The following is a 24,476-nucleotide window of genomic DNA, read 5'->3' as shown; positions in this document are numbered from 1 at the left end:
GGTGATGTGATCTGCGATGTGAAGAGTTGCGTTCTTTGTAACATACCGGGCATCTGAACTTGAACTTCAGGATGTGGTGGCTGTTGTAGTCTGGCTGAGACTTCTGGCCCAGCTATGTGTCCGTGAGGTATGCGTCTGCTTCCCTCCGTCACCCTTTACTACATATTACAGTTAATCATTTAATTAAGACTCACTCATTATAAAGGATAGTGGATTATGCTGTTTCATTTAAGAGATGTGCTATTTTTAAGAAGCCACTGCACTGTGGGGGCTTGTCAGGAAGTAGACCACTGCCATGGCTGTCCCCTGAGATCTGAAAACTATAAATTCTTGATGCCATTCTCAGAAAAGAATTCAGTACTTTTATAGTCTAAAAGTGGCAACATTTCTATAAAAAGTGACCATTTCTAGACAGCACTATCAAGTGAGGTTTGACATTTTTTCCTTGTTAATTTTTTTTAAAGAGATTTATGAATTGTGAAATCCTGAGCTGGAAAAAATCCTTTTTCCTTTGAACAATGTATGGATGTGTTTATACATGTAAAATTAGATATAATATATATAATCAAATTGCTGATTTATATGCAAAGAGTTTATCCATCTGGTGTAATGTCATCTTTCATTGCCCTGAACAAATTAAGATATAATGAATTCTGCTGATATGTAGGGCTTCTGGAGTGTAATCTGATTTATGTGGCAGTATACTGATTAATATGTATTATATTACCAGAGCTGCTGGGTTAATTTGGTTTAATTTACCAGATCAAGCCTTTTTATTTGTGTCAGAACTCTTTGTTAATAAAGGTTTCAGCATCAGAATCAATGTTGAAGTCCAGTTGTGCAGGCTGCGTCATACTGTGACAAGTGGCAGAGTCGAGGCAACCTCCAGGCTTGCAGGTTTTTCTTTGAGATTAGATTTAGTAACCCCATGGCCATTTAACAAAACCTGGCTGCTCAAATTTGCACTCATTTTTTAAGCGATCAACACTACAAGGTGCTTTGGCCAAAAAAGATGCCCTGCAAAGACACAGCCAATAATGTGAACATCAGTATCTGATGCTTCAGTGGCTAAGGCTTTGAAATGATGACCTCCAAGCGAGGGCTCTGTCTTTAAAATCATACATTATTGTACCAGGGCCCTCTATCTGCTAAGGGCGCAGGGTTTGTTCTAAGTATGGAGAAGCACCAAACAAAATCAAGATGAATTGTTTGTATACAATGAAGACTTTTCAGTTTTTCTCTCTGGTCAGTGAAATGATTAGATTATTCTTTATTTTGTATAATTTCTTTGAGTATGTAAAGCAGTATGAAATAAGGGAGACATTGGAAGTAGGGTGGCTAAAGTGATGATACTAAAACATAAAACAAATTTATCGATTCAATCCTAAAAAATTAAGAAATGTTAAAAGTCCATGAAGCTTGTTTGGTCAGTTAACAGGCAAGTTCTTCCCTTACGACATCCTGCCATTTTATCTTCCCATACGTCATACATTTGTTTTTGACTTGGACAATTCTGGTGAAAAACTGCATGCCGGCTTCTGTAGTGAATGGACTTTCTTGTCATTTTTACCAGTGTCCTCAGTTACTTGGTTTACTAGTTAAAAAGAAAGAGTTTTTTTTTTTTGCTGGATCAGATTTGTTGATGCTTTTTGAGAAATGTGAATACCAATACCAATATATCATTCTGTGCTTTTCAATAAGCAATTCAGAGCGACACAAGCCCTTTACTCCAAGGATGCGCTTGGTTAGCCTTGCCTGCACAGCTTTGAGTGATGCTGTGATTTTTTTCTTTTTTTTAATGCTGCGACTACTCCCAGTATAGCCTTACCATCATTTAAATTCCTTCCAGTAAGGCCCTTTATGACCTTCTCTTTGTTCATAAAATAAAAATGTGTAAAACCACTCAAGTGTAATTTTTTTTTTTTGGTCAAATTATGTAAGAATGTTAGGTTACGAAATTAATGATTGACATGTAAAACAAATGACTGGGAAAAATTCAGAAAACAAAAACCCTGCAAATCACAATTTAAACAACAAACTGAACGTGCCCAGGAGATGGCTGTATAAATATGTGTCGTCATGTTGGCTTCCCTGAACTTCCACTAGTAACTTACCGTAGGTCTGTTCATTTCATTGTAAGGACAGAAGGGGGCTTTATTTATTACTAAAGTGCATTTGGATATTCATTTAAAGGGCGAATAAGAATGAAGTGAAGATAACCTTGTCCTTCCAGTCATGGTTATGATGTCCTTCAGCAATGCAGTCCTAACTGAAGAGTCAATGGGAGAGGGCTGTAATGTAACATTTCATGGACATTGTTGAATTACGTGAAAAACAGTAACATGTGTTGTGCTAGACACATGGATGAGACTCTTTATGATTTCACATTGTATTCCATCGTATTTACCTTTACAAGCAGTGGCTAAGGCACTGGACTTTAAACCACAAGGTTTCTGGTTCAGTTCCCACCTTTCACTTATCACTGTGTGTCCCTAAGTAAGCAACCCATCTGTGCACCATTTGTTTAAAAAAATGTAAATAATGATATGGTGATCTTGTAAGTCACTTTGACTCACACATGTATACCTTTACACAAAGTTAGAATAAGAAGACGACGACATTCTTGCCATCCACACTTTATTTTTCAATGCAGGGACTGATGAATTGTGAAAAGCAGGTAGGAAAATAGCAATACAGCCGTTGCTGTGAAATACTTTTGGGAAACGCCACTGGGTCTCTGTATCTGGGATTTTGTACAAGGACTCAGAATTGACAGAGATGAAATAATAGATGCTATATATTACTGTGAGGTTAACATTTTCTTGGTTTTGCTCAAAATGGATTGTTAAAGATATGGGCTTTTTCATTTCACCCATTAAGTGCAGGGTCACAGGGCAGTACTCCCAAAGAAGTAAAAATGAAAATATCAGTTGAATCTCAGGTATATAAATGAAAGGGATGGTAATCTCTCAGTATATTAGTACCATATATGTTGCAAGTCAAACCCTGTTGAGTATTATAATGGCAATCAGCTTGTTACGGAGTGTTTCTTTTCCATTTTCCAGTCAAGATATTTTATGTCAGCCAGACCTGGCTGCATTTGTTCATTTTCACTGAAATCTTTTCTATAATGAGCTGACACAAACAGCAGCCTTTGTTTTCAAATTGCTGCCAAGTAATGCTGCTGCTGTTACAGTTACTGTAAGAGGAGCTTTGTGTTGAAATCAGTGCCATGTCAAAATGCTGCCTAGCGCTTTTCTAAAGGTGTGCTTTGAATGGTGGAAAGGTAAGGTCCTCATTGCACAGCGGCTCCTGTCATCACAGGTTTTGTATACAGCTGTTTATGTCAGTCTTCCGGAAATGATCCCTCAGTGACAGGACAAAGGCTCTGAGAGCCAATGCCTTAGGCAAAGGCTGGAATGACAGAAGCTGCTGTGCATTCGGATTTTGTGCCTGAATCTGTATGCTTCATATCTCCTCTTAGAATCCTCCAATGCATCACTGTTGACTAATGCAGAAAAGATTGCAACTATCACAACCACGCACACGCCACAACAGCCACCACCACCACCACAGGACACTAGGTAAGTGATATCATAGATGGCACAGTTCAAACCTGCTTTTTGCTTTTAACAGCCTCCTGTTCATTACTCATTTTTTTATTTTTATGCAGAAATAACACAAAGGCAAAACAAGAACCCCAGTTCGACTATAAAACCCCACCAGCAGCACCAACACAACCCCAGACCCAGGTAAGTCATTACTTTTTAATGGGCATTACTTAGCTTTGAAATGAGAAGCTGAGCCTCCATGGTCTTGTCACTAGCAGCCAACGCATTGTCTCAGCAGCTCTTTTATGATTCTGTCTGTGAAACGTGCCATTGATGCCTAGGAGGGAGAAACGGACAGTTATTAATAGCCAGTCTCTCCTTATCTAGCAACTGCTTTCTGCAAAAATTGTGCATTTTTACATACCAAGTTGACTGAAATATTTCCTTTAATCCGTAATTCCTATGCTTCTTTTTCAATTAGACTTGGATCACATTAAATAAAGGTGTTCATATCTGCCTGAATGCATATGAGCTGACATGAATAAAGCACTGTGGATTATATTGTGGGTTTTTGTCTTAAAGGATCCAGAGTTTTACACTGTTGATCTTGAAAGGGGCAACAAAGGCTTTGGGTTTAGTCTGCGAGGTGGCCGGGAGTACAACATGGACTTGTATGTTCTTCGGTTAGCCGAGGATGGCCCTGCTGTGCAATGTGGGAAGATGAGGGTAAGAATTCATTTTTAATATTTCATTATAGCGAGAGTATGTAAGCAAGTTTAGGTATAGTGCACACTCACTAAGTCAGTACACAATTTGAAATTTAGGTATGTTTCAGAACAAAACAATTCAAATTTTGACCTGAACAGAATCATAAAGTGTATAGCACACTGAAGGGATATCCACTTGAGTTTTAGTCTTATACTAGCTGTGTTACCGTCTTGCACAGACCTCAGTGTCAGTGGGTACAGTGCACCATACATTGTGTCTGTCTCTGTCATATGTCATTTGCTGTGGGATTTGTAAAAGCAGTGTTAATGTTTGTGATGCACCATCTGTTAGAATGACAAATGCAAGCATTTTATTACTAAAAATGTTTTTGGTGCACCATCTGTTGAAAATAGCAGAGATATACCAACAGGACAGAAACTTTTATTAAGGTAGATTACATTTATCATTGAACAAGACTTACAAACAGAAGCCAGCAGCATTAATACATGCACTAAGACAGAATTTGAATGATTAAAGTGGAAGCTAGCTGTAAGAGGCCTTGGAATGATGCCGATCTGCATATTTAAAGTACAAAATTATGGGCGCAAAATAAAATTAAGAGGGACAATCATAACTATCTATGACTGAAGCAATGACTTGAGGTTTGAAAAAGAGGTCATTCATTTTGAACTCTCTATTTGAAAAATTAGGACCAGGTAAGTGGCACAGATCCTATCGGCTGTGATTATTATTAAGTGATCAATAAACTTCCCGGGTAGCAGCACAGGAACTGCTGTACTTCTGTGCTGGGAAATCTGCTTGTCACTTTGGAGCTGTTTCATGTCTTACACAGGTGTCTGCTTTGGGCACAAGAGCTCTTCACCTGGACATCTGCCATATGTCTCATTTCTGTCCCAATTGAAATCTAACACACAGTGTCGCACAATTTCACATGCATACTGCACATTGTTCTGTGCCACTCATCAACAGTCTCCATATTGCATGCAGTCCACCTTTAATCCAGCAGTAAATGTTGTATTTCGCAACAACCACACACTTCTTTAAAAATGATTCTTTTATTGCATATCCTCAGCCAACTGCCTACTCTCAAAATAGGTAGGAAAAAGGACAAAACAATCAGATATTAAAAGAATAGCACTCAGTTTGACTTCTGATTCTAAACGTATGTACTTTTGGAAGCAAAGCGCTGTCAGGGAGGTAGGATATCATGAGATCAGTGGCTAATCCTTTGTCTATCGCGGAGTTTTGGCCCATCAGCGGTATTCAGCAGACTTGGCTCAGAAGGACAGGTCATACGTCTGGACAGCAATGCTGACTAGCAGTGAAATGTTTCATCTTTGAAACCGACAGCCAATAAGCAGGATGTGGTAGCTACCATTTTCTCACCTTATTCAAGTATAATTTATAAAAATAAACAGTGCAGTTCTTCTATATGGTGATTAGTGTTCCTCCCACCCATAACCAAAGCATTCTGGCAAAAACCAAATCATAATAAATACACAGAAAACTACTGCGTTGAAATGAAACTTTTATCTGTTTGGCTGTGTTCACTCAAAAAGGTCCCTGTATTACAATTTAAAATTATTGTCAAGTGCTTTTCCTTTGTCTCAGTGTGTAATGTAGCATAGACACGGCACATACAGAGTATATCTGAACAGCAAATTATAGCATAAATCACACTGGCATACTAATTATTGATTATTTAATCCTATTTAATGCTTCTCTACAGTTGTGAGTGATGCCTTGCTGCCGAAAAACGTCTCTAAACAATAAATGACTAATTCTTAGTCTTCATGTGCTGTGTGCTGCAGGTTGGCGATGAAATCCTGGAGATCAATGGAGAAAGCACAAAGAACATGAAACATGCCAGAGCAATTGAGCTGATAAAAAACGGAGGCCGAAGAGTTCACCTGGTCCTAAAGCGAGGCGACGGCTCTGTCCCAGAATATGGTGGGTCTGCATATAAGAATATTTCTTTTTTGGCTGCCTTCACTTCTTAAAGTCATTGAGTTTTGGGCTGGAATTCAGTCTAAAATCTGAATATGCACTGCAGAGATGGAGAGCTCTCCTGGCTTACCCAATGCTTTCTTCCATTTAATTGGGTACACAGCTTCACTACACACAATTTATTCTTCAGTTTTTCATGTGGCTGCTGAGGCCAGGGCAAAGCAGAAGTTACTCATTTTTATTAGATTGCTGTTTTTTTTATATATTAATGTTTTAGATTTGCCTTTTATACCTTTGAAAAATTCTGTGGTAGAATTAGCTGAACACCAGTGGCTACAGTATGTGTATTTTTGCTGATACCACTACTGTGCAGAGATTGAGCAAAATGTCAATTCCTACCTCAGCAGTTTGGAAAGAGTGGAGCTTGGAACTGTGACAGCACACCATTTTAAATATCTAAAGATCTTATCTAAAGATGCATAATGGTATACATAAAGTGAGAGTTTGCCTTTTATATTCTCTGTAATTGTACTGTATGTCAAAAGAGATTCACAAATCACATAGGAACATTGTTGTAGTGTTCACATTTTCTATAACTGGAGCACTGGTAGGTTAAGTGGCTTTTCCAAATTTACATTATGACTGTAAGATAAAGTAGCAACATTGTTCTTTACGGTCATACACTTTAACCACTAGGGGGCAAAACTGCTGTAGGGAAATAAAGAAAAAGTCTTTAAAAGCTCTGTGTTGAGACAGACCAAAAAAATGGAATCTGCCATATTCTGTTAGCTCAACACACAATGAGCTTCTGGGTTTTCTTATATGAATTTTTAGAACCACATAAGCAGAACGTAGTTCATGTCCCACCAAAGATTCAAATACTGTCTCATAAAGGTACTTAACTCCTTGCATCAGTCTTATGGCAGAATACATTCTGGGGAAAATGTTGTACTTTGAGTTGCAACTGTCTGGGCTAAACCTGGACTTTTCATTTTTTCATTTGAATTACTGAAACGTTTTAAACATTACTATTACTATAGTACATTAAGAAGTGAAAATGAGACCTCTTTATTATATGGAGTATCATATATATAATCATGTATAGTGCCAATTTATAGTATGTCCTGACTGAAATTGTACTGTAATTGAACAATTGGCCAAAACCTTTATCTACATAGTTAAGATCATACCTGACAATCCCAATTACAAGACCATGACAGCCCACTGGTGTCTGGATGTAAAAATGCCAAGAAGGAACCCCAGCACCTGGGAGCCCTGGATCAACAACAGTGACATTTATTTATGTGGCACAGATGTTCTGTGATGAAAAGCTAAGCTAATGGAAGATGAAAAACCAAAGCCATATCTCATACAGCATTTCTTTTGGAACTGAAGTGCTTCACGGCTTCACTGTCTCGTCTGTTTCAAAGAAAGAAAACAAATACAAGCAAGTGGTCTGCTAAGGTCATCGCGATGTCCAAGGCAAAGCTGATTACAATTCTGAGAAGCCAAACTGTTCATCTGCAATGCAGCAGGCATTTGTGTATAGGAGAACAATATTTTTTGTAATAAAATGAAACTTAATTTTCAAATACAAAGGTGGATTTTTAAAAATGTCATCTTAGTCTTTAGATTTAAATGGAAAGTTACATTTTTGTAATATTATACACTTTAATGTTAGACTAAGCCAATAATGATTATATTACAATTACCTTGCATGTGGGGGTGTCTTTGGGTGCATGTATTTTTGCAATATTTTTGTTAATAAGTTAGACAGCATAAAAAAAAAATAAATAACACAACATGGCAGTGGTTTAGGGCCCAAGGCTCAGGGAGAGTAGCCAGTCATAGGTTTAATGTACTAATTGTATTTCAATCAATTAATTATATTAAATTTAACAAGTAGAGTTTGATAAAGATGCCTAGGCTTACAGCACTTGCTAAGCATAACAATTACGTATGAAGTAACGCATGGAAGATGATAAAGAATGAATAAAAAAAGTGAAATACAACTTGAGGCTCAGTTTTAATGAAAACAAAGCCTAAAGAAAATGTACTGCTAAAAACAGGTAACTCATCGTAATAGACAGCATCTGACAGTAATGAGATGAGGGTGCTGCCCTTTCATTTAGTTACTTAAATGAAGGGGTTTAAAAGGCTGCTAAAAAGATCATAATGGTGGGGTGTTTTTCTAAAAACAGACAAACAAAACTGCAACCTTTTATCCAGTGATCAGCTGAAACTATAACCTAATACTGTATAAAGTAATCAAACAATTGGACTAGGATGAGACTCAAGATGCTGAATGCTCAGGCCTGTCCTGCCTGTGAGTAAAGGGGGGCTTTGATAGCTTCATCATCACGGTGCCCATAATGGGGGCCGCACCGTAAACAAGTGTCTGACTCTTTCAGTTTTGCAGAATGATAAGTTGCTAGTGTATAAATGTCTGTGAGTATACTGACCCGATAAATACATTCTAACAAGCATGTTTGTAGAAATAGCCAAAACCAACTTTAAATAAACTAGAATATGTCAGTGGTCCATAAAAAAACAGAACTTTTCCTTTTAAATTAGCATCTCATTTAAATCAGTAATATTGACAGTATTTTTATTTTGTATTCTTTTTGCCTGATGAGTATACTGAGTTGATTGATCATCCCAACTTAGCTTTTGCAGTCTGTTAGTGTCATGAAAAAAAGACAGCTATTGTTGTGTCGGTTTGAGCTGATGCAGGCAGGCAGCCATCATTGTTGTGTTTATTTATATATAAGTGAGACGTACCAGCATGTAAAACACACCTGTAAATGGCCTTTTAAATACTGTGATGTACACATGTAGTGGCAGGATGCTAACGGGCGTCTGCCCTTGTGCTCCCACAGTTTTACACCCGCTGAGGTAGGAATTGAACTTTATGTGAGAAGATCCAGATCTTTAATGTTTCACAAACGGATCAGTTTTAATGTTTTATTTGTTTGTCTGGCAGGGTCATGACATCCTCCCCATATATCCATTTGATTATTTGACACTCAGCCTTTTGCTCTCTCCTGTCTCATTCTCTGCTTTCATTAATGATGACAGTGTGACAGTTTTTCGACTTTTGGGATTAGTTTCCATTTTAAACACTTGTCTTGTGATTTGAATGTGTGTAATCTGTGTTATTGTGTATTTTATGACACTGTACTTTCTGTTACCAACTGCAGCTAGTCATATGAATGTCTATTATCTGCAAACTTGTGTGCATCCCTTTGTTTTTTTATGTTTTGTTTTTCTTTCCCTGTACTACTTGTTTTGGTGGCTTTTGACCTCTAATGACTTTGTCACTATATAATTTTTTAAAATTTTAATTAGAACTAAATAAATTCCATTATCTTTTCATTCCCCTGCACACAAATCAATGGGTTAATTCGTTGTTCTTCCTGTTATTTGGAGGATCTAAACCTTCTGCTTTCTTTCTCTTTGTTCTCTCTCTGTGTCTCCTTTCTTTGACGTTGGGCTCTTCCATCTCCCTTCAGCGATGATTCCTCCTCATCTCGCTGCATGTATGAGAAATGACAAGCTGGGGGAGCCTTGTTTCTACCTTATGGGCCATAATCAAACCACGGTTTGTAAATCAAATTCCGTTTTGCAGGTGTTTCTGTGGTGTGGCCTGACTTACCCATTTGTGCTGTGCTCCATGCCTTTCGCTATGAATCCATTCATTCCCATGCACAAGTCCTGAGCTGCAGCAGATATGTGACCCTTAATAAATGGATTCATGCGCCTCTTCCCGCATATTTTTAATTTTTGGCCTGTTCTGTCTTTTTATTATTTTGAATGTGATGCTTCATTCCTTCCCTTTTGCCTCTCCATTAGTTGCCCCTTGCTTTTGCCTCCCTTACGCTGTTTTACAAAATAAAATGTTGAAAACCTCTCCTCCTTCAGTGGTGCTGCCAGCTTGTTCATCAGTATATGAAGTGTTTGCTAAAGTCGATCCCTTTGAGCATTCAGAAGATACAGTAGAGTACACAGAACTACACAGATTTGAGCGAGGAATATCTGCATGCTTGTTAAACATGCAAGAATTGTGCTTATCTTTAATTAGTCTTGCGAAGTGTGGCCAGCTGCATTGTCTGGCCCTTTTCGGATTTGCCTATCTCCATCTGTCCTTGTACAAGTCAATGCCCAATTGTTCTTCAGATACTCGTCATTTGAAGTGATTGCTTTTCTCTCTTCAAACAGCAGGTGAAGGGCAAAAGCTACATGTTGAACACAGCTATATCATTTTCTATGAAATTTTAATATACAAGTATAAAAATATAGTTTTATCTCTGTGGCTTGCTTTGTTCACTGTATAGCTGAGCTCAATGATACATGTAGGAATATTTCATTATAGTTTTTACCTGCGCAGGAGAACAGCACAGTTTTCATCAGCAACATTTGCTATTGCTGCACTCCAGATTTTGGGATTGGGCAGCAGCACTCATTTAATGACGCAACTTTCTTGCAGTTTACAGATAAGCAGATTCCAGTTCAAAAAAAAGTCAATGTTGGGCAAAAAAGAATTATAAAGCAGGCCAATTTAAATGAGGTACCCTGCAGTGTGTGTCATTCTGGCAGACGGAGACAGTGCAGCAGAGCACTTCAGTGTCCACTCACACTACCACTCTTCGGACTGCTTGAGGCTTTCTGCTCACACTGGCTTTGCCTGTTCTTTGTTATGCGTTCACATTATTTCCATAGCATGTTTTGTCAGCTTTTATTCATGCAAAACATTACATTCAGAAATCTGCTTAAGCTAAATTAGGGTCAGAGGTTGGGGGGGTGTGGCACATATGCCAAGGGATCAGCACTGGACAGGACAGGACACCAGTTCATCACAGGGCCCAGAGGTATACATATGCACCCACTCACGTGCAGCCAATTCAGACTCTCCAAGCAACAGCAAACATGTCTTTGAAAACGTGAGGGGAGAACCTCCCTGGAAGACGATGTGAGAACATAACATGTATACTGGGTCTGAGACTCATACTCGATTCAAGATCTGAAGGGCAGCAGTGCTAATCACTGCACCTCTGTCCTGTATCCACTGGATGTACTGTAACAGCCCCCTAAAACTGCACTGAACTACACTTTAGAAGAAAATGATTCGTTCAGAATACGGAGAGCTCCGTGAGTGGGATTATGGAGAGAGCACAGAAGACCAAGGCGCTGGACCATAGAGCACCAAGTTAGACATTCATTTCTCAGACCTGATGTAACTTGTGATCCTGAGTGAGACACTTAATGTTTCCCAGGGCTCCCACTATACAACTGTGGAAACCATTTTGTATGTGATGCTGCACATAAAAGATTCTGCTGTATAATGAATGGTGTGTCATAATATTTTAGAACTTTTTTGGACTTTTAATTGGGTAAATATAAAATTTATTTCAAAATTCACACACTCCTGTTCACCATGCTCCCATTACAAGTTACTTGTTTATTATGAATGAAAACAAATACAGAACTTTCATTTGGCTGCTTTGTGTAATCTTTTAAACTAACATACTGCACTATCAATACAACCATCGCTAAAAGACTCCGAACATTCAAAGTCCAGGAGCTCTTCACTGGCACACTGCTCCTTGTATCATGTGGAGCTTTCATCTTGCTAAGGACACTTCCTCTGACAAGCTCAGAATTCTCTACATGTATCCAATTCAGTGGTCAAACAAACCCAACCTCACTCTACACAGATCTCATCTGTTTTGGAAGCCCACTTAAGACAAGTCATAGCCACAGGGGATTGATGAAAATAAATTTTTGAGAACGTAGCTCCTTCTAATTATCCATATTACTAACCGAGAATGCTAAACCGGATGATGGACGCAGGCACATCCGGCCATGGGCCGTAGCTGCAAAAAGACGTACTGCGCAGGCGCAAAAAGAGTCCGCGAGAGTCGACTGAGGAGCCGAGAAAGGGGGACAAAAGAGGGCGAGAGAGGCGGATGAGGGGCCGCGAGAGGCGCAGGCGCAAAAAGAGTCCGCGAGAGTCGGAGAAAGGCGGAGAAAAGAGGGCGACAAAGGCGGATGAGGGGCCGCGAGTGGCGGACAAGACCACAGAAAAAAGGAGTGAGCACATACAAAAAGGAGAAATGAGGCGCAAAGTCAAACGCAGGAAAAGCACGAAACACATTGCACACGAAACTAGACCCGAAAAAAAAAAAAAAAAAAAAAAAAAAAAAAGAGGCTCGCACACAACAGCAAGGCACCCCCCCCCTACAGGCACCGGACGGGACACACACCAAAAGGGGGATTCAACAAGCCCATGGAACACAAAAAAAAGAACACAAAACCACCCCACAGACCCTACAAGCGAGGGACGGGACACACACAAAGAGGGGGATTCAACAAGACACAGGAACACAAAAAGAAAGAAGACGCTCGCGCAACAACCACCCCCCCCCCCCACATCCATAAGAAGTCACACCCAAAGCCACATATTCTAAAGTGAACGTCAGCACCTTCACACTAGACAGCATAGGTGTCAGCATTGGTGAATCTCCTTACAATAAAGCACTATTAACCGTTCAACTGCAGAAAAGGAAACATATTGAAACAAGTCATGAATACACGGTCACGGGTACAAAACGAAAAGGAAAGGATAACAGGAACAAACACACGAACATGAAAGAAACAACAAAATAGACGGCTATGCAGCATAGGTGGATCTCATTACCATAAGGCACTATTAACCGTTCAACCGCAGAAAAGTCTCCATATTAACAGTGAGTGCAATACTTCTTATTACTTATCCATATTTCTAAAAGAAAAAATGTCTCGACTCCAAAAACGCAAAGCTCAACTACAGCTTCTAACTAACGATGTACCTAAAAGTAAAAACTTTATGAACTGCGTTAGATCCTACAATAGTTCATTTGCTTTTAGTAAATATCAGGCCACCAAAAGGCAATGGCCCATACTGCTTTCGCATATGTGCACAAATACTGCATCGCATTGGAACAGTGCACCCTGAAACAAATCAACAACGCAAATATGCACAAATCTACATCCTGGATCCACATGACGCAAACTATCAATCAAAGTGCTGCATCACAACAGGCACGGATTCAAAACGAAACACCTCCCGTCTCAGACATACGTTAACGGCAAGGAAGGCTACAACGGGCGTCTCACACAGCACAGGCAAATCGATTACAGCTCCAAAACAACACGTCCCAAATACTACACATGCAACAACGCGCCTCTCAAACGGCACAAGCAAAACATACCCCGGAAAAATTCATTCCGATTAATGAATGTCATTTGCAATCATTGTCATTCAGTTCACTTCCCTGAAGAAACAACTGGCAATACAAGTAATACATTTAGACGTTGTTGTCAAAAGGGTCAAATTAGACTGCCTTCTTTACATTCATATACTGAATATCTACAGAAGATTCTAACTGACGATGTACCTGAAAGTGAAATCTTTATCAACTGCATTAGATCCTACAAATCGGTATCCACTATGAACATTAACGGTGGGCACTGCACGTGACATCCGTCTTCAAAAAATGTTGTTTATTGATGAATGTACAATGGCATGAAGTCACTTACTCAACACCATTCATAAACTTCTACAAACGTTTATGAATAATAATATTCGATTTGGAGGAAAGGTACTTTTATTAGGAGGAGATTTTAAACAGTGATTAGCTATTCTTCCAGATGCCATGCACTCAGCTATTGTTCAGTGCACCTTAAAATACGCAGACAATTGGCATTGCTTTCAAAAGATACAGTTAGTAAAAAAGATACGATGTCCAGAACCAGATCATAACAATTGCTTATTACAACTGAGAGATGGTACACTCACCAATACAGATGGACTTCAGCCACATATTATTACAATTCCTCAAGCCTTTATCTGCGACGACTTAGTTACAGAGAGATTTGGAACAGCAATCTCATTAGACCAAATGCCCCTTTTAACACAACGCACTATATTATGTCCAAAAAATATTAATGTGGAAAACATAAATACCCAAGTCATTCCATTTCTTCCTGGAGAGACACAACTCTTTCTAAGCTCTGACAAAGTTGACTCTGATCACGATAATGACCATCTTCATTGACCTTACAAGTTCTGACCTGGAATTACCTTTTACACTTAAACGGCGTGTACAAAGAAATTTTCCAATAAACCTTTACACTGTGCCACACACTTTATTGTTTGCTTTCTATTTGCATCATCTACACCTTCACACTATTCTATATCTCATTCATACATCACGCTCTTTGTCATTCCCAACACCAGGGGTTGGCGAGCGAAGCGAGCAGGGGGCGGAGCCCCCTAGTTAGCCAGAGATGATAGCTGTGCAGACTGCTTCCCCTATGTCGTACTTGATGTGCTCACACTGTTCATCAGTTTATAAGGTTGCTGGTATTGGCACTTTGTAATTTACACTGTCCAGTAACGCAGAAACACACACTGCCTACATTACAGCAAAGGGCAGAAAAGACACAATTGATAACAAACTTCCAAAATAAGCAATGACAAATAAATATAATGACAACTGCTTCAAATTAAAATTAGGTTATAATTCTACAAGATGTAACACTATGACTGTGAGGGTGCTGACATGATGGCTTTGTCGTTTCGGTGTCTCTTCCAAACACTCTCTACAAGCTGTCAGGGTTTACGCTTTCACCTACATGACACTGCAGTTTCTTCCAGATTTCTATAACTGTTCATATGAAGAAATGTTTAAGTTTTGAAAGCACTTTCTGTTCATTTCCAGGGGTGTTCATGGTTTATATGTGAACAGAAGGAAGTGTGCTAAATCAGTTTTATTAATGTCTAACATTTCTGAAGGCTTTTATTAAGCCTCAACTTATCTCTCTGTTGAACTTTAATCCATCGTGCCCTACAGTCCACGGAAATGCATAGACTCGTTCCTCTATGTAAAGATTTTAGTCCCGCTGTGTTGTATTTGAAGCAATATTGCAAAAGCAACTCAAAAGTCTCAAAAGCACAGCATAGTTTTTAAACATAACCGTCTCTCGATTTATATTCTGTAATGTTTGCAATTTAATGTAACATTATGGAGGCCTGGTTGCAAAAAAATCAGCACACTCTAGAATAACGTGTAAATAAAACAACATCTCATTATAAGCAGGTAGAGGATTGTTTGGCCAAAATGAGCCTTGATAATCTGGGGGGAGATAATTAGAACCCCAACGCTAATGTCTACTCAGTAACCTGAACTATGTCACAAGAAGCCACCATGTACTGAACTTTGCTCACAGACTCTCCAGTCAGCTTAATGAAGTGCTTTAAAATGGCAGTGGAGGGCAAAGGGTAAATTATTACACAGACAGGTTAACTTAGGTGGCTGTAGAAGCATGGGAAAGGCACTATATAAATAAAATGTATTATTATTCTATGGTAGTGCAACAAGAGGCAGAATAAAAACTTGTGAGAACTCTGTTGTGTTCTCCTTCATATTAACGTATTCCAGCTAACCTTTTGATATGCTGAGTGGACCATCGGTTTACATCTGTGGTAATCGTTTCTTTCCACATAAATTTCATATACACTCTTAATGTTGTACCTGTTGCTATAAAATAAAGCTCTGGTTTTCCACATCTTTGTAACAGAAATATGCATGGGAAGGATATGTCTTTACATATCACAGTGAAGTATTCCATGTCCATTTCTTTAGCTGAAGCTTTTGTCCAAAGTTACCCGCAAATCACACATAAATAATGTAGTTATTTCTACATTTCTTTAGCGTGAGTGAGGGCTGGAAGGTAAAGTGTCTCACTAAGGCTAAGGTCTGAGCAGTGGCATCAGGGTATACAGTCCAGTGCTCGAGAGCAGACCCTCATCTGCTGCATAGTGACACTTTAAATGCTGGTCTGCTGACATTCCCAAAGGTCTCAGACACCGATTTGTTGAGTCATTGTGATGTACACATATAGAAGTAATCCATACATGTTCTTCCATAATGTTTCCTCAGATCATTTTTACCCAACGTCACCATGGAAGCAGACAGTTTTTGGACAGAACAGAAGGGAGCCTTTGGTGGAGCGAGCCATGTGCCTGAAACTACAGAGGAGCAGATATGTTCAAATGGTAGCACAGCAGAGTTCCTGTCATCACCATACTAATGTCGGACACACAAGCAAATCCTAAAACACACCTCAGTCAGATCTACTGGCTTAACCACTATATGGAGGCAGGTGGTGCACAAGTAACACTAACAAAATGGCTTTTCAGATGTGTGCCGCACTATCACAATATGTCAGTTTTTCGAGTCCTTCATGCTATCAGCTGTGTTTTTCGATTTTTCCGACTTAGTCTTAGAATTTCACATAACTTTTTAAAAACTGAATAATTTTTTTTTTTTTACCATCTGCATTACATTAAAAGTATTTTTAAATAACTACCCTGTACGTAATAAATATTCAAACTAAAGTGAGCTTGAGTTGACCATTGTGTGGCACTTCTGGTGGCTTTGGTTTTGTGTGTGGGCTCCACGAAGTGAATCATGCCAGAGGTGCGTCGACCATCTACACAACAGGGGTGGGGGTGCAGTTATTTAAGGTTGATGGCGGCTGGCTACTGCAGCACATTAATGTTTGCTGTTTTAGTTTAATGTTATTCTACACACCCCAAGTTAAGGTTCAGGTTTGAAGGGGAGGGCTGAGGAGCCATTTTTCAGCCGCTTTAAGTGTTCCACAAGTGCTTAACTCTTCTGTGCTGCTTGCTCATGACAACTAATCTTTGCTTGGACAATAGCATTTAGTGATGTAAGCATAATGCAGAGATCAAAAGGAAATGTGTTGTTCATCTTTGCAGTCGACTTATTCTACAAAAATGTCTTACTTTTTTTTTTTTTTAACCTATGTTGCAGACGCCGGCAATGACGGGAACAGTTCCACCACAGGTTCACAAAATGTTTCGGAAGTGAAAACCATGCCATTTGACTGTCGACTACACCCATCATTGGAGTCCAGTTATCCACCAGAAGTTCACAAATCATCACAACATGGAGACAAAAGGAGAAGGCAGCCTGCAGGCAGCGGAGGGCACAGCAGACACTCCAAGGAGCACCACACATGGAACGGAAATGGAAATTACAACAGCCTCTCAAACAGAAGGCACAGATCACCAGACCAGGGATGGAAGGTGGCACAGGAACCTGAAAAGAAGGCACCAAACAATGTTGCCCTTAAGCTGGGGCAGCAGCTTCTGAAGAAAATCGATCTGCAGCCAGGGAAGAAGACAGAACAGCAGCAGGGAGGAATGAAAGTTGAAAACAGTCTACAAAGCTTTTACCAGCAGCATCCCAATAACCAACCATCTGGAGCCAACGGTGAGGAGAGTTTAGACAAGAGACAGGAGCGAAGAAGGGCCAGATCCCCCCAGCGTGGTAAAGAAAGTCCTCCTCAGAGAAGGAGATCTCTCGATAGACAGGAGCATGCTAGAGGATCTCCTGAGAGGAGGAGAAGGGCAAAGTCATCTGACAGGCGGCGAGAAGTGTCGCCAGACAGAAAGCACTGGCAGGGAGACAGAGGGGAGAACGTGCCAAAGGCTGACTTCAATAAAAGTTCCAGACAACCCCCAGAGCCAAGGCGACGCCCTTACAAAGAGAACCACACTGATCTCAGTATCTGACCCAGTGGCTGCTTTGCACTGCATTTCTTCTCACTAAAAGAATAAAAAAAATAAAACGACAACAACATCCATGGGTGGAAAGGCGGCAGCGGTGGGATTTAGATTTGTCTTTCTTTGTTCCCAGAGCTCCAAGAACTTAACCATTTCTCACAGGGGACACAGAGAATTCTAAACGGTGCATTTGTTTTTCAGAAATGCATTCATCCGAATTTTATAGATGAACAAAATAGAAAAAAAAGTAAATATGTGCCTAACATACTGTATTTAACAAGGGTTTGTTGTTTTTGTTTGTCTGACAGATGACAGGCAATTTTCCACACTGGTATCTGAATTTTGAATCCCAGTGTGCACAAGAGACTTCTTTTTATGTGTTTGAACAAGCTGAAGGGTACCTGGCTCTCCCCAGCGCTGTCTTATTTTTTTTGTTTTTTTTGACATATTTTGAGACTAGAGCACAAACCCATCCTTAAGTCTGTATAGATTTTTAACAGTTTGCAGTGTGTTTGTGTTTGGAACGGATTGTTTTCCACAAATGAAGAAACAAGACAATTTAGGAAATGTACTGCAATCTGTCTACCCTTATGAGTGAGTTTCATGAAGGATATATAGAGATATATATATATATATATATATGTATGTATGTATATATTTACATATATATACACACATGTTGAGCACATTTTGAAGTCTCTAAAAGAATGAAGAGGTTCATAATTCACTTTGTTCTTTGGTTTTTCGTTCAGTTACTGTACTCCAGGCAGCCATACTTGTCGCATAGCGACTGAGGCATGACTATCCTATGCCACAGTTAGCAGCACAGAGCTGTCGTGTCGGAGGTTTGCTAGTCTGTTGCACAGAGTGTGACAATGCAAGGCAAAAGAAAAGTGATCAGTTCAAGTCTGATTTGGTGTTGCTGGTAATACAAGCACTGGTTATGAATTATTTTTTCTTTGTAATTTATTTATTGTTTTCCTTCTCAGTTGCCCACCTTCTATGGCCACATTGCTTTTTGTTGGCACAGAGAACCAGCATTGTAGTGACGACCACCTTCTCTATTTAAGACGCTGAGCTAATTGAATGCGATTTTCATGTCAAGCTTTTGCGTCAATGATTCTAAACCACTCAACTAAAAGAGTTCATTTACTTTTTGGAAGAATAAACGTGGCGAGGATTGGGTTTCTGTTTGTTATGATTATTGACACAACCACTTTTTTTGTATTTATTATTATTTTTTTTTTAAATAAACATTATAAATTGAATTTGGTTGTCACGCAGTTGAAGTCTGCTGTGGTACAGAAACTGCAAAACAAATCCGATCTGCCTCGCTGAGCCACGGTGTTTGTCTTTTTAATGGACCACTGAAGTAAGTTGCTGCTTTACAGTGCATTTGTGTGCACGCGCACGTGTGTATGTGTGTGTGTGTGTCGCGTGCGTGCGTGTCATTGTTCACATTTTTTTTTCCATATGAAGAAGCAAACACAACAAAAACATTACAAGTTCGATCACTGTTGTTGCCATGGTACTGTACCAGAGTTTAATGGCCAATCATTATTGTGTACAGAATTGCATATGTAAGTAAGAGTTGGAAAAATAAACTGTTGCCTTTTTCTTGTATAAAAGAGAATTTATGACAAAAAAACTTAGCTGTGAGGAATGTGATAAGTGTTTATATTTCTGAAATGGAACAAATGATTCATGGGAAATATTTTAATGTATACTGAATCAGGTATGTAAAGCAGTTTTAAAAATGGAAGAATATGTAAGTAAACCTGAATCTTTTTTTTTTTTTAATTTCCTGTTTTAATTTTTTTTCCCCATTCCTGGTGGGCCTGCCTATGTATTATACAGCACTTGTATGCAGTCTTTCTTCTTCAAGCATTATTTCTTGCAATGTGTTATAGATATAATGCAATCTTCTGTGTTGAAAAAGAAAAAAAAAAGACCATATGGGCCAATCTTTTTATAAAACACTATGCATATATAAATACTACATTGTCCATAGCTTTATTTGACCCATAAGGCTATAAACATAACATTAGTCAAAGTAAAAGTAGATGTGGACTTACCAGTGAAAGCTTCTATCCTTGAAAAAAAAGATCACAATGTATATGTAGCTACAAAGAAGTCTGTGAATGCTATTTTTATTATCAAATAAAGTTTTCCATACAAATGCATGAATGTGTCCCCTTAAAACTGAGTATAACTCTGAAGATGAGCTTGCACTTCTTATCTCACTGGGCATTCTGGCGGCCATCTTGTTTCAAGTGTGATGCTTGTGAGAGATGCATTTTCAAGTGTCCTGTCCCGCCAGAGCTCCATGGGAATACTGTCCCCTCCATGACTGCAGTGCTAGAATTCTCCTGGTGCAAGCCCAAGTTCAGTCCCCCATGTGATCGGTATTGTCATTCTTGCATAGCTAGTCATTTTAAATGTGCTTCAAGTGAAATGACAACTTTCATGCTGACGTCATCTCATTCAAGGCTGCATGGGGATTGGAGTCTTTTGTGGTGGCGCAATGCAGGAAGCAGCTTTTTGGACAGGACTCTAGTCTGTCGCAGAACCACTCGTGCACACTCACACTCGTGCCAGATTGGAACCAACAAAAAACAGACGGACAAGGGGGGACAGACAATCAATTCATTTTAGTGTTTTGGATATTAACGTGACTAGATGAAATAGGTTTAGTTTCCTTGCAACCCTAAAACTGGACTAAAAGTTTGAATGTTTTAACCTTCCATTTAGATTTTTGTCTGCCAACTCTGGATTCCTTTTACTTATCCAAGACATGCAGATTAGATAAATTATACACTAAACAAGCAGACAGTGTGGTGTTGTGATCAAGGCTTTGGACTTCAGTGTGGCATAGGGGTTAAGGCTTTGGTCTGCAGACCCTGAGGTAGTGAGTTCAAATCCTGTTACTGTCACTTTGTGACCCTGACCAAAGCTCTTCACCTGCTTGTGCTCCAATTGGAAAAATAAAAGAAATGAAACCAATTGTAGCTCCCAAATGTTGTAATGCAAGTTTGGATAAAGGCGTCAGCCACACAATAATAATAATAATAATGTGAGTAAGTGTGTGTTTTGGTATGTCTGTATATGACTGCCATTCTATCTAGTGTGTGTTCCTGCTTTACACCCTGATGGGATTGGCTTTTAATCCTCAAAATCCTGTAATGGAAAAAGAAGGTTTAGAATAGATGGATCTTGTATCAAATGTTTCCTTTTCCAGTACAGGATTCATCATCTGGCGTTGTCATTCACACAGTGGCAGCCAAGCTAGCCTTCATATCTCTGCGATGCTGGAGGAAGTGGAGAACAGTGACCAGGGCCGGCTTTGAGTCGAGCTCTCTCAATGTGTGCCGCAGCTCAGGGCGTTTATACAGGAGTTTCTTTGTAAATCCTCAGCTCTACATTGAAACCCTTTCTTGAAGTTTGTTATTGCAGATACAACTTACTTTTCCTTCCATCGACACACTAAGGGTCCCAATTTACATGTAATGTGGGACTCCAGGTACTTTCTGCAGAAGAATTGGACATTTAAGATTCCATCCCTTGCTAGAAGGCAAACCTTCACCCCACAGCTTACATTTCTGCATCACAGGCTCCATTTCAAGTCCCTCTCTTTTTGGGCAGTGAGCAGATGAAGGTGGTAATGTTTACCTTCCTAGTGTGATTACATATCTCTGTCACTCTGTTGTGAGGCAGGATATGTGAACTTTAAACAACATTCATTGCCAATTCTTTTATACATTTATACACCACCAATACCCCCCACCCCATTTTCCACATCTTGATCTAAATCTTTGCAGTTCATTAATGTAAAGTTGAATGGATGGACTTCACGACCTGCTTCTACAGTTAGGTGGCTTTTTCATCATCATTATTCTTGCTCTTGTGATGGTAAGTACCAGCAATTTGGGAACTTAGACTGGACAGAGAGCAGTTCAAATTATGTTATATTACTGTGCTGTTTGTCATTAGGTGGCAATATTTAGTGCTCATCATTGTGTCAGTGGATTTCTAGCAATGTCAGGATATATCATTGCCAAAAATGCCACTGGCAGTGCCTTATGCTATGAATGACTGAAAGCTTTAAGATTTCTCAGCTAATGAATGGTATCAGAGGCCTAAATTATGGATGTGCAATTTTTAATGGCTAATGGTATTATCCCTTTTCTCTTACCTTGCCTATGAAATATTAATTAAGACAATTTACTGTGGGGAAATGTAAAAAGCCGCCGGCTACAATAAAAATGAAACAGACCTGGCCAACATGAAGCCACTAATAAAACCTGCTCACTTAATTATGACATCAGCAATACTGCAGACGCCTTGGGTGCCTGCGTGACCCTGACGTGTCTCTTTCTGTTGCTATGGCAACCTGTGTACAGGCTCTGTTGCTGTGAAGTCACATGTGACCTCAATTGACAACGGTTGCTTGGGCTGTATCGAGTTGGATTGGATATGTGAGGTGGCATCACTTGCAAGCCCTGGCTCTTTAATAAAGACTCTTGAGAAATGCTTTCTTTTCACCAGGACACGTTTAATATTTATTCATGGGAGAACGCTCTTGGCTATGAGTCAGGATCGTGTCTACTCCGTTTCTTAAGTTCAACAGAACAACCAGTGGCTAAGGCTGTGTGAAGCCTTCTAGGTTAAAGTGCTGGCTTTTGCATTCCCCCATCTAAATTGCTGGTTTTCAATAAAATTTGAAGACCAGTGAGCGAGGAGGGTTTAACAGACATATTTATGGTTAAGGATTCTAAGTAAAATCCGTGTACTTATCCAGCACCACCCCAGCAGATTTCCAGTCCAGTACTGTGCTTTGTATGCCGCCACACGGGTGCAAAAGGCCAAATCAAACCTTGGTAGGGACTGTGTGTTTGTGTTGGAAGGTCCTAACGTGCAATGAAAACGCCGGACAGGTCCTCACCAACTCAGATTCTCACATGAATTAAATTCTGAAAAGGAAAGTTGCCCTATTTATCTAGTATGACTTTTCACATCCTATTAAAAGTGTTATTGCCATAAGTCTGAAATGTTGTAACAGATGTACTGAGTCTAGTCAAAGATGAAAGCATTCATCTGGATTCAAGATTTTTCTGAAGCAGACGTGTTTTGGCGGCATTCCCTGTGCTAGGATGGACATTTGTACGTTATCTTCAAGGAGCTGTGACCAGGCAAGTCAATATTAATTTAAACCTCATTAGCATAATGATTAGCATTTTCAGATTTCTCGTGTAAAGGTTTCACACAGCCTCTCATTTCAAAATGTTAATTCATTCCACTTTACTCAGAATAGAAATTGATTTTCGTTACATGCTAAACTGAGAAGCATCTTGTTGCCATAAACGGTTTTCATTCTGATGAATAATACATTCGCCCATAATAGAGAAGCAATTTACAATGAATAGTTCTCAGTACTTCATCTGAACGAAAGGTTACATGGCTATGTGCATTTTTCTTTTTTAAATTATATGGCGTGCACAAGGGAATGTTTCCTTACAGGGTCCCAATGTCCCCACCCACTTTGTTACCCATTCTGTAATGCCTTTTGTTCCATCTCTGCCTGCCATCACCCAAATGAAAAAGATGACATTCTGGTTGCTAAAACTAATATAAAGTTGTATTCTTAAAACACACAGCTTGATATAATTCAGGATCATAGAGGGTTGGAGCCTAAGTCAGCAGTATCACGCACAACAACATAAGAAATTTGACAAATGAGAGGAGCCAATTAAGTCCATCAAGCCTGTTTGTATGGGTTAGAGTTAAGCTCTCCCAATATCTCCTCCAGACTCTTCTACAAGGTTTCTGCTTCAACTCCATGTCTCACTAGTTTATTCCAGAGTCCCACAACTCTTTGTGTAAAGCAGTGCTTCCTGACTTCAGTCTTAAATGCACTGGTGTCCTCGACTACTCGATTCACTCTTAAGCTGAAAGAATGCTGCAAGGTCTACTCTGTCAAGGCAGGAACCAACACTGGGCAGGGCTGAAACCAACATTTCTTTTAAACAGACACAAATAGAAAAGCTGTATTTATTAACATATTTAGTACATTAATTGGTAATTTGCATGTGCAATTTGTATGTTTGTATTTTTTCATTTGCTGCAACAATAAAGTTCAGGTATCAAATCCCAAAGTCATAATGAAGTGTAATTCTGAAAGTTTGGTAAATCGTTATTAAGTTGTTAATTTAAAATCAAGCTGTCTATCTCAGTTGCAAAGTGCTCATACAGTACTTTTGTAATTTGGTCACATTTTACTGCATCACTTACCCTTTTAGCACGTAGTTCATTAAGTCTGTCCACTTTCTAGGCATTTATTAAATAACTGTTTGTGAACCAAACTTGCTTTTATGATTGTGTAAACCACACAGACTAGTCACAGACTTAGATATGTCCTCGCCAGTTTATTATTTGCTTGTTCACATTACATAGTAAAAGGCTGTGTGCTTGACCCAAGAGTTCAGTGAGTTTGTCGATTGATGGATGAATGTTGTTAACACAAGAGATGAGCAAATGGTAAATGAATGGGAATTGCAGAAATGTACAAACACTAGAAAATATCAAAAGGAAGGGGCAGGCTGTAGAGCGGAGAACTT

The 24,476-nt window shown here is 39.3% G+C and overlaps 2 protein-coding genes across 6 annotated transcripts in view; both read left to right on the top strand.

Moving 5' to 3' along the window:
- The window catches only part of magi1b (membrane associated guanylate kinase, WW and PDZ domain containing 1b), a 297,633-nt gene extending 277,588 nt beyond the window's left edge, over nucleotides 1-20,045 (top strand). For 3 of the 5 annotated variants that reach the window (XM_028824466.2, XM_028824465.2, XM_051921187.1), the window contains 6 exons: nucleotides 3,485-3,584; nucleotides 3,674-3,752; nucleotides 4,134-4,277; nucleotides 6,092-6,230; nucleotides 9,740-9,828; nucleotides 17,108-17,309. In XM_028824466.2, the coding sequence (XP_028680299.1) occupies nucleotides 3,485-3,584; nucleotides 3,674-3,752; nucleotides 4,134-4,277; nucleotides 6,092-6,230; nucleotides 9,740-9,828; nucleotides 17,108-17,164 (608 nt within the window). In that variant the 3' untranslated portion in view covers nucleotides 17,165-17,309. Of the gene's footprint in view, nucleotides 1-3,484; nucleotides 3,585-3,673; nucleotides 3,753-4,133; nucleotides 4,278-6,091; nucleotides 6,231-9,739; nucleotides 9,829-17,107 lie in introns of all 5 variants that reach the window. The other 2 variants (XM_028824457.2, XM_051921186.1) reach the window with 1 other exon arrangement.
- The window catches only part of adamts9 (ADAM metallopeptidase with thrombospondin type 1 motif, 9), a 512,150-nt gene that overhangs the window by 230,626 nt on the left and 257,048 nt on the right, over nucleotides 1-24,476 (top strand). The gene's annotated exons all lie outside the window — the stretch shown is intronic.

Source organism: Erpetoichthys calabaricus, chromosome 18 (genome assembly GCF_900747795.2).
Source record: "Erpetoichthys calabaricus chromosome 18, fErpCal1.3, whole genome shotgun sequence".
NCBI lineage: Eukaryota > Metazoa > Chordata > Cladistia > Polypteriformes > Polypteridae > Erpetoichthys > Erpetoichthys calabaricus.
The sequence above is the reverse complement of the archived record's forward strand: the minus strand, read 5'-3'. Positions and strand labels throughout refer to the sequence as shown.